Here is a 10,911-nt window from a genome sequence, read left to right as displayed (position 1 = left end):
TCTGTTTGGGGAGTCTTCAGCAAATGGCCAAAATCCAATCAGTCAACGCTGTGCGACGACGTCTCTGACAAAAACCAATCAACTAAGTGTCCAAGCGCCACGAATTAGCATAAGAAAGAAAGTCCGGCCGAGACTGCAGGGATAATTCCAACGGAGAAATGGACGAAGGATGAACGAGAAAATATGAAGGATGGGTCGTGGTCCAATGACCACTACTGGTTGGCTGCCATCGAAATGAAAACCGTTTAGTTCGTAATGAAATTTTACAACCGAAGGGCGCTCGTAAAACAGCTACGTCAGCGAATGGCTGTTTAGTTGCCGGTGATTACACTTAAAGAAACTATTACAAAAACTATAATTAAGAAGAAATATATTGCTAAAATTAACACCTAAAACTGTATAACTTATTAGGCTGAAATAATCTGTAGTTAAGGTAAATCTACGAACATTTTTGTATACCTAAATATTTCTTTAAAGTAACCAAAAAGTTTGTCAAACATTTTCCCCAAGTGCATGCTTCTTGGATTTCCCATCCTGATTCCATTTCACCACAACCCCAGTGGGCAAACCGAACCCTCCGCTTCCCTAAAATCGGAGGACTCCATCTCCATCTCCATCACCACCTCCATCACCACCTCCATCCATCCACTTTCCAGCACGGCACTTGTCTGGCAAGTTTGACTTAAGTGCAGTTTTAACGCTGCTTTGTCCGCCTGGCAAGGGGCACGAACTACTGGCTATGGATACGACTAGGTGGTATAGGGAACCGGAAGTGGGTGTGGGCATGGTTGGTTAGTATTAAGGATATACTGGGGATATGGTTACGGATCTGTTTGGCCCGCTCTGTAAGCACTGCGAACGTGTTAACTGCAGGTGTTTGGCATTTGAGTTACGTGCGCACGCAACAAATGTGGAAAGTATTTCAAGGGGGCAGAGTTTGTGGACCGACGTGGCGGATAATCCGGCACAGCAATGCATATAATTAATTGTCAGCTGCTGGATGCACAGTCTAGTACATTCATCCCCAAAGTTATGGCAAATCTCTGTTTGTGTGTGTGTGTCATAATCCATCATAACATGGAATTACATGGAAGAGTGATTGGGAAGGGAATGAATTTAAATTTAAAGTTGCTTAAGGGGGAAATTTAGTCATTTTTTAAATGATAAATAAATGTATAACTCACTAAGTTACATATTAAGTTTAACAAAATATTCAAAAATTGTATGATTCACTCTCCGAAACTCATTAAATTCACCTCCTTCCTACACTAATAAAATTCTATAAGTTCCTAAATACCAATCTAATATCATCAAAAAGGGATTTAAGTTTGGCTTTCTTTCAACTAAAACCCACTCTTCGGCATCCTCTAACATTAATTACACTTCCTTACAGGTCATCAGCATATATTTAATTGGAAAGTCCCCTCTGTCTTTGCTACCCCAAAAGCTGGACCCTAGCCAATAGCCCGGAATGGAGAACCATCTCATCCACATAATTGCCACAAGACGAGCCCTTGAGTGGCGAATGGCAAGTGGCATGTGGCACTCACTTTTGGCGCCCCACCAAGTGTCATTTTGAACGACAGGGAAACACCAATTAAGGCGGAGGGATCATTGTTGTGCGACAATTAAAACCGAGGGAGTATGGGGCAGCCGACGGTGATGGATTTGACCAGCAAACAAAACGACTAACAGCCAGGCGGAAAGGGGCGTCGTCGTTATGTGGAACGTGCCGCTGCAATGCCTGCTACTCATAATGGAACTGATGATGCACTGGGCACCATTGGGTGCAGTGATGTGACACTGAAGTTAACAAAGTTTGATTTAAGTCGTAAAAATGGTTATATTTTAATGCCATCGCAAACACCGTTGCATACTTTTAGGCATACTTCGAAATTAACATAAACGTGAAAGGATTTCTGTGCCGTTTGTAGTTATAATTATAAGCATAGAATATATATAAAATTAATTTATATTATTTGGATATATTCCATTTTGGCAACTTTGGCAACACTGATGAAGAAGCTAGATCCAATTGCAACGACCCTGGACCCTACTAAATGCAATCACTTTGAGTGCTTTGATATATTGGCCAATGCCGCAAATGAAAGCGTGACTCGCACTGCTGAGGGAGCTTTTGGACTCCTACAGTGGTCCTGCCATGTGCCACTTGAATTCGCCTCATTTGGCAGCCGCACACGTCCTCGTGCCCCCTTTCATCCGATTTTCCAAAGGAATTTAATTTCAAGTCGAGAGGCAAGTTAAGAAATAACCAGAGAAATGTCATCAGCATAAGGGTACACGGAAATAAATAATTTGAATTTAAATTTAATTGATGAATATGCTGTTGAAATTTCAATGTAAATGTGTAATAAATATTTTATTATTTTCCTTTTAAAATTCAAAGATAGAAATGCCTTAAAGAGTGTCAAAAGGGGAAATTCCTTAAAATGTCCTCCAATAATATACTTTTTTTCCTTGCATACTTTTAAGCAGCTGTGAGAATGTTACTCCACTTACTTTAACATAAAAACTGAACCCATTACAAACAAAGACAGTAACCTAAGAATCTGCCAACCCTCTTTCTGCTTCACATAATTAAGAAATAATCATTTTTTTGGGTGTAACTTAAGCCAAGCAGACCCAAAAAGGACTTCCAAGTTGGCCAACACCTGAGGTGCACTTATGGCAGTCTCATTGGTATTGGAATTGGTAGTAGCAATAGCAGTGGCAGTGGCATTAGCATTCCTTACAGCCAACCAGCCGGCAGATAACAAAAACATGCACAACAATTGCCCCGAGACGGGAATGATGATGCTGATTCCAAATGTCGATGGGTGGGTGAGTGTATGGGTACCCCGTGTGGCACCTACAAGGCGGTAAGATTCCCCCTATCCACCCCCAACCACCCGCCGACATATGGCAGCTTGTTTGCGTCGTCGTGGATGGATTCAGCGATTTTATGGCAGGCACTTGCTGCCTGAATGTGTGTGTGTGTGCCGGCAAATAAACACATTTTCAAGCTCAATGCCATTCGGGCCAAAGGCGAAAGGCTGCAGTAGCAGAAGCAGCAGCAGCAGCAGTGGCTGCAACAACAACGCAGAGCGTCGAGAACAAAGCCAAACAGAAACAGCAACAGAAACAGGCACAGAAATAGAAATGAAAAGAACTGGCCGTTTCTAGGTGAACGGAGAAGGAGGAGTACATCAGCTACTCCTGATCAAACACTGAAAGAAATTGGGAGGAACTGAGGACATCATTTGACTTTGCTGCCTTATAAATTCGGCTCAGAACTCTAAGAAAAAATACCACTAATTGATTATAAGCCCAAACAGATTTTGATTTTCTGCCAGTGTATATAGGTTTCTGCTTTGCTCCTGTCTGCCAACGGGCATATAATGAAGTTTTGCAATCTCGCTGCCATCGTGTGTGGGTGTGAGTAAGAGAGAGTTTTCCCAGCGTCTGTCTGTGTGTGTGGGTGCCACTGAGTTTTCCACTTCAAGTGTGTATTGGTGTGTTTGTGTGGCTGGGCAAGGAGCTCAAGTGTGATTACATGGGCCATGTTCGTTGGCATCGAGTGTTTGTGGCATAATATTATTGTTTTTGTGCTCGCGTGTGAAATCAAACTCGATGCAAGGCAATGCGATGCATTGGCAAAAGGATTAAAAGGATACGCCAGGAATAGGAGCAGGGACATGGAGGACAGGGAGAACTGGGAGGACCAAAGGACAAGAGCCATGCACGTGCATGACGTTCGTGTATTGTTCGACCTCCAGCGTGGCAACCACTTTTCCTCACCCAACTTTTCTGTTTTCCCATTGCCGAGTCGAGTTCATAGTTATCTGCAGTTCGATCCGACAGCTTGTAAGTGTAAACAGATACATGAAACCTTGGATTGTTAGCGCCAAAGGTAAAGATCGACTGGGGAAATTCGCTTCAGGTGGGAAATGGATATTATTTGGAAGAAGATATTCAGCTATTAAGTCAAAGTAAAGAGCTTTACACGTAAAAATATTTTCTAATGTTAAACATTTACTAATAACCTTAAGTACAAACAAGATTTCATAACCCCGTTTGTTCCGTTTTCATTGGCTTATAACTACTTTGGTAGACCTTAAGATTCTAATTGCTACCAATCGAAGTGAGAAGAGTATCTGTTATCTCCTTTATCCTTTATCTCCTAATCCCTCATTCTGTGGATAATTTAGATCTCACACTTCCTAAAGGTGGTTTGCTCTCCAACGAAACCGAAACCATAACGAGTCTCATCACGGTCGGTTGTTTTAGCTTCCCAAAGGGCGGATCCGGCCACAAGGATGCATCCTTTCGGCATGGGTTCATAGCTTCTGCAGACTCACTCAATAGCATCTGTTTTCAGCAGTTGTTGCCACAACACCCTGCCACCCTGCCACAATAACAAAAACAATAACAAACGAAGGAGCAGCAACAAGGCTAACTTCAAGGAACCGTACTACACAGTTATTTGACTTTTAACTTTTATTGCTTTATGTAGTTTAGATAAACGTTTGCGGCATGCCATAAATATGCAGCATGTTGGGCCACAGCGAAGAAAACAAACAGCGTCAGCAATAGCCAAACAAAAACTGTGGAAAATGCCGAAGGGAACTTGGTCAAAAAGAATAACAAATATTTGAAGTTATGTTAAGAAAGCCAAAGTGGCAAATACCCTTTTGGAAAACCAATTCCTTTCTTGATAAAAGATGAAATATAAAACATTGAGACATTTTTTCTAATGTTAAATAGCATTGAAAATGAGGGTCAGATTTCCTAATTCTAGTAAAATAATTCCTATTACTATCAAAAATTATAACACCCCCCAAAAAGGGTAAAAGCAATCCAATGGGGAAGAATACTAGTAAGTGGAATGTGGCATATGGGATGTGGCAAATGGGATGTGGAATGCTGAAACCAAACTCGTCGCTTGTCTGCTGATGGCCTTCGATGATAGACAATCGCTAGACAGACAAAATGGACAAATGGGGGCAGACAGGGGGCTAAACTATTTCTGATTTATGCTGTAAGTTACAATCAGTAACTTGCAACTGGAAACTTATGGACTTGCCACTTTTGCACTTGACTTCTTGTGGCTCGACATTGACTAGCGGCAATTTGTTGGCGGGGATTCCCCACAAACTCTCCATATGAGAGGAGCTTCAAGTTGATCGTTACTTTCTTTTTGGGGTTGGAAACTTTAAGCAGCGAAAGTTTTAATTAATTTCACACGCCCGAACTTAACTTGCGCATCTAATTACACGTGAAAGGTGTAAATAAGTGGGTGGCTGGGTGGCTTGGATGTGCGGTTGGGGGTTAATGTGTCTGTGGCCAACCATCATTATCGCGAGTATCATAAAATGCTGAAAGCAAAAGGCAAACAAACAGCAGCTGCAGCCACAAAGTATGCAACACGTTCGCATACGATAAAAGTGGGTTTGTGGTGGAAAATGTTGGTTTTTGTCGGGTTGGGTTAGGTGTTGCAAGTATACGGCAAAAAGCAAACAAACAGCGGTTGTAATACTAAATGCGGGCCTGAAATTACACGAATTAAATATTACTAGATTTTCTTTAAGGATGGTGGGCATTGCAGCATTTTAAGTTGGATTTTTAAGTGTTTTTCACTTTAATTCAAGATTTGTAATAAGTTCTCCTTTTTATGTTCCTTTATTTTCAATTTATACAACTTTCTAGTAAATTTTTGTTTAAATTTCAACCTTTATCATAATATTTTTATCATTTCAGTCACATTACTATCATTATCATTATCAAAATCCTAGCGGATGTCCCTGAGTTATAAGCTTGGATCCACAAAGTATCTGGTCCATTTGCACATTTTGGGATGCATTTGAAAATCCGCTTAAATGCCAACCGAAACGAAACGAAAACTAACTAGAAACCGAAACCAAAACCAAACCACGTACTCCTCGAATCGACAAAGGCTTTCCCATTCCTTTCGATACAAAAACACCTCCGACATGGAGTCAAACACCTGCGAAATTGAATGAGAAATATCCATTCCGTGTGCGTTGTGTATATATTTTCGTGTTGTGTGTGTGTGTGCCAGTGAGTTGTTGTTACGCTTTCAAAACTTACTCCCCCCTACCACCTCCTACCACCAACCATTTTGAACCTCAAACATAGTTGGCCAAAAACAATTTTATTTCATCGAAAGAATTTTAAGCAATACAAAAGGATTTTCAATTCATGAACTCGGAACTTGTGTCCTTTTTTTATCCTACAAAAAATGCAGTTCAATTCAGTTGAAAATATTTTGCGGCACCTTAAAGTTATTTTGGGCTACAAGAAAAATATATAAACTAGGGCAGAAGGAAAGTTATTTCTTTAATTGGGTTTTTTATTTTGTGTATAGATTTGAATAAATTTAAGTTTTTATCAAAGATTAACCTCAACTTTAAGAATATTTCCTAAATTTCTTCTTGTATTTATTAGTAAATGTATATTTTTTATAAATTCAACAAAGGCAAACATAATTAACGAAAGGTTTTTCTTTTATCAGCGCCTTCTTTAAACATCATTTTTATCAACTTTTTATCAAAAAAAAAAAAATAACCCAAAAAATCGCACATACATCTACTTTTCTGCGGCGAAATTTTAAATTAAAAGCAAACTTTGCTCATCAGACTGGAGGACTGGCGGAGTATGGAATGTGGGATACGAGGTGTTGTTGTGATTTGGCATATATCTAGTTGTTGTTTTTTGGTTGTTTTTGCTTTTTACTCCATCATAAAGCATCAAATGTCAGGAGCAGCAGCAGTCGCAGTCTCAGTCGCAGTCAACAACAACGCACAATTTCAAAGTTTGAATTGAGTTGCGTCTGGACGCCGCGTTCCACTTGGAGTTCTAAATATATATATATCTACTCTATATATATATATATATATATATATTTGTCTATCGTTGGGATAGTCGGATATAGTCCCGAGATTCTGGAGACCTCTGGGATCGTCGTCAGTGGGATGAGACAAAGAAAATAATAATGCGATGGGAATTTATTTAGCGGCCTTACATGATTCACTCAAGTTTGTGCTTATCTTAAACTTGGGGGGTTTATTAATGCAGTACACATAAATATTAAAGTTTCTATTATTTTTATTACATTTTAATATTTTAAATGCCTTAAATATAATAATAACTTATTTAAACAGATAAGAAAACAAAAGTTTGGTTAATAGAAGTCAAGTATATAAATAATATACGGGCTTTGGTCTCTGCATTATATCTGAAGAAATTTTTTATTACAGAAAGAGAGAGAGAGAGAGAAAAGAATATAACGAAAACATTTAAAAATGTTTTTTTATGAAAATTAAACATTTTTATAATAATAATATAGAAAAACTTCTATTTATTTATAGCAAAAATTGTATATAATTCTTTACATAACTTAAAAAATATAAAATCCTTATATTGGAAAATAAAAATGGTAATGGTTATTTTAACAAATAAATAATAAATTTATAAAACATAATAACAACTTTTATTCTCTGTGCATTTTGTATAAAATAATTCCCCATTTGAGCGCAAAATATGTATAATTTTCGGTTCCTTGTTTAGTTTTAATTCTCAGCTCGTTGTTCGAGCGTCGTTTTGCAAGATGGAAATCTCAGAGTTATTGGAAAATTTTAAGAGCATGGAACTGAATCTCTTTCTGCTGATACCGTTCGGTGTATTGGTTTCAATGGTGTTGGTGTGCTACTGTTATCACTGCTATCAGTGTGTTCGCGATCGTCGAAGAGCTCGTATCGAAGATCAGAAAGCTCTCTTGCATCTGCCTCTGAGTCGGCTGTCGATCACTCCCGGCTACTCAATAATCGCCCTCACAAAACTAACTCACAGTCAAAGTAGTGCGGAAAACTATTGAAAGTTGATTGATTTTGTAAGAAAATTATACTTAAAAGTTATAAGAGTGTGTTGATGTCTAGTACTGGCAATAAATATTTATAATTATTTAAAATTTAAAACGAATTTTTTGATTTAATCGGCTTGAAATGTTTTTTTTAAATTTTTAAACCCCGAGGGAGGAGAAATTTTTAACTAACTTAACTTATTTTTAGGCAGTGCTCTACGATGGCTGACGGTCAAATTCATTTGTCCTACTTTATTTGCGGACCCGCTTTCTTAATAATGGTATTCATATATTTTTACTATTGGTATTTGAATGTCCGCGAGTGTCGCAGATCCCGGGGGCGTGAGCTGTCGCCTTCTTTAGCCGAAGATATCTCTGTGGAACAAGTACAAGTCTATTGACAAAGCGAATCGATTCGAGTTAAACAAATGTGAATCACAGGCACAGAGAGAAAACATAACTTAACTTAAGGCATTTAAATTGAAATTACAAGTTTACTTTTAATACAAAACAAAAGTTTTTTTGTTTGTGGTGATAAATTTTAGTGATATATGCAAAAAATACATGAACATTGTTCAGTTTTTTGTTTTGATGTTTTTATCTTTTATTTAAATTTGCTTTCTATATATACCAATTCGGAAATTATATTTTTTGCTGTTGTTTTTAATCTTTAAGTAAGCTTCCAGACCAAAAATTAAAATTGTTTATAAAGCATAACAAAATGAGAAATTATTAGGAAAATAAAATATTTAAAAAGTGTGTTAAACGTTACAAACTTAATAAATAAACCAAAGAGATAATGTTCTTGTAAATATTTATTTTTAAAGACTTTTTACTTATACTTGAATTTTTAGCCTATATTTCCACAAGAATATTTTTAACTTTTAAACACAAACAAATGCTGTGCCTTAGAAAAGATAACCTGATTTTATGGATTTTATAAAATTATTTCTTTAATCTTAAAAAAGGAAACAATAAATGTATTTATTAAAGTGAAAAAACTAGTCAGTGGTATCCTTTCTTGCTGTTTACAAAATCAGTTATGAATCATTTATTCTGTATCTGAATGGCAGTGAATTTTTATTTTTCTCCATCCGCCATCCACTTCCATAAAAAAAAAACTGTTGGGTGTTATGTGTCCCATGGCCTAGAGTAATAAAATGTTTGATGAGTTCATTGGGAAGTACCGAAGTACCTTTAAGTACAGTTTAAGCCAAGAACGTGATGTCTGCGGGTGTAGTTGTAGTTGGCTAAGAGTATCCGGGTGTTGTTGGTTGTTAGTTGCTTACGACGGGCCATAAATTTAGCCAAAAAACTTGGCTATGCATCTTCGCTGACGTCTCCTTTCACGACCTGCAAAGAAAATTTAGAGCTGCACGGCAGCGGTTTTGATGGCCCTCGGTGGCGGGACGAGATGCGCTAATAAATGACATTTTCATTCGCAGCTCGGCAACGAAGTTGTCTCAGGTCATAGGGGAAATTAAATTAACTAAATTAAGTCAACGAAAAGTCTAAAGTGAACTTTGGAAAGATTATAATTTGAGTAATTAAAGAGATTAGGGAAATTGGTAATTGATAATTGAGAAAAATATTTAATCGAAATGTAACTCTTCTTGTGCTGTTCTGTAAATTTATGTCTAGAGAAATCTGGAATTTTGCTGGTCTTGCAAATTGGTTGGAGATGTTGATGGCAAAGATAAGTTTATATTCCTTTTTCAGCAATTAAATGGTTTACATTGTTGCAGGCAGCTTGCCCATCAAAGCTTTTTAAAAACTGTAATGAATTTCAGAATCTGCCAATCTGTATTTTTCAGAATATTTGATTACAAATTTTAGCTAACAAAATTGATTTCTTTATTTTCGTTCTCTAATTTGTTTAGTCGTTAACATTTCTTTTAGCTCTTAGCTTAAACGCAGACTAAACTGAGTTATCAGAATAATTTCTCAGCAACTTATTTAGCAAAAGTTCTTCCAAAAAACGGAGTCATTGCAAAATGCAAATGGTATTGAATTAGTCAACTTTATTTGCTCATCAATTTGGCTAACTTTGAAGCAATAAGCATGGATATATATTATATATATATTCTTTATTATGGGAACTATTCAGCCAATGACTGGTAGTGGTGCGGCTGTTGGTGTCTCCCTTCTAGCCAAATTGAAACGCTAAAATAATTTACGGCTCAACTGACCAGCTTCGGCTGCTCCTTTGGTTCTTGCAGCAGTGTCCTGCCATCTCCTTGATGGCTGGCACGTTAAATGCCATCGAAATGCTCCCAGTTGGAAAATTAGTTTAAAAATACGTTCTCCTACTCGCCAAAGGAAAGCCTTGGATCCTGTGGCTGCTGATGGTTATCTTGGTACACTAGATTAAGGTATTTTTGTAGTTTACTTATTAAAAATTAAAATTAAATTTTAAAAGAAATTGAATTCATAATAGAAAGAATGAGTAAGGGAGCCAAGTTTTATGATAAAATATTTTTAATATTATTTTTAAATTATTTCCTAGAGTGATGAACTTTTTAAAATCTATAAAGTCAAATCCCAAAAAGAATTCTCTTAACTCATATTCAGCTTAAATAATCCACTTCCTAGGGTATTCCAAACGTCCTTCTAAGTCCTTCCCCCATTTCTTATATCTCTTTTTTCAGCTGCAGCACGCGACTTGCGTTCATGGTGGCGTAAAAATTCACTTAGTTCAACTTCCCGCCCACCCCTTTCATTCTTTTTATTTTAGCCAAGTTACCCAGAGGAGCAGCAACAAGGAGCGAAGGATACAAAAAAATACAAGGACCAAGAAAGAAATTCGGAAGACTTTTGCCCAATAAAATGCTCATGTTTTACAATTTTATTAGGTGACGGGAGCTCATCAAATATTTAAATAAAACGATACATTTCGTATTTCATTTCGTTCTTTTCCATCCATTGTTCGACATTCGTTTTAAGTAATTGGATTTTAGTGGACACATGTTTTACATTGAGAAAGGTTGAGGGGTAGGGGGTCCTTAAATCATATCCTGTTTATCTGGCGACCA

The 10,911-nt window shown here is 37.2% G+C and overlaps 2 protein-coding genes across 2 annotated transcripts; both read left to right on the top strand.

Annotated features, from left to right (window-relative positions):
• The first annotated feature begins 7,618 nt into the window (after positions 1–7,618).
• Positions 7,619–7,894, top strand: LOC108116807 (hemotin). Its single transcript, XM_017228855.2, has one exon. The coding sequence runs from the start codon at positions 7,628–7,630 to the stop codon at positions 7,892–7,894; it is 267 nt and encodes an 88-aa protein (XP_017084344.1). The 5' UTR covers positions 7,619–7,627.
• A 206-nt stretch (positions 7,895–8,100) lies between these two features.
• LOC108116853 lies at positions 8,101–8,451 on the top strand. The gene has a single exon (XM_041818936.1). The coding sequence runs from the start codon at positions 8,101–8,103 to the stop codon at positions 8,278–8,280; it is 180 nt and encodes a 59-aa protein (XP_041674870.1). The 3' UTR covers positions 8,281–8,451.
• Positions 8,452–10,911: the final 2,460 nt, after the last annotated feature.

This window comes from Drosophila eugracilis, unplaced genomic scaffold, assembly GCF_018153835.1.
Source record: "Drosophila eugracilis isolate 14026-0451.02 unplaced genomic scaffold, ASM1815383v1 contig_415, whole genome shotgun sequence".
Lineage (NCBI taxonomy): Eukaryota > Metazoa > Arthropoda > Insecta > Diptera > Drosophilidae > Drosophila > Drosophila eugracilis.
Note: the sequence above shows the minus strand (reverse complement) of the source record. Positions and strands in the feature narration are given on the sequence as shown.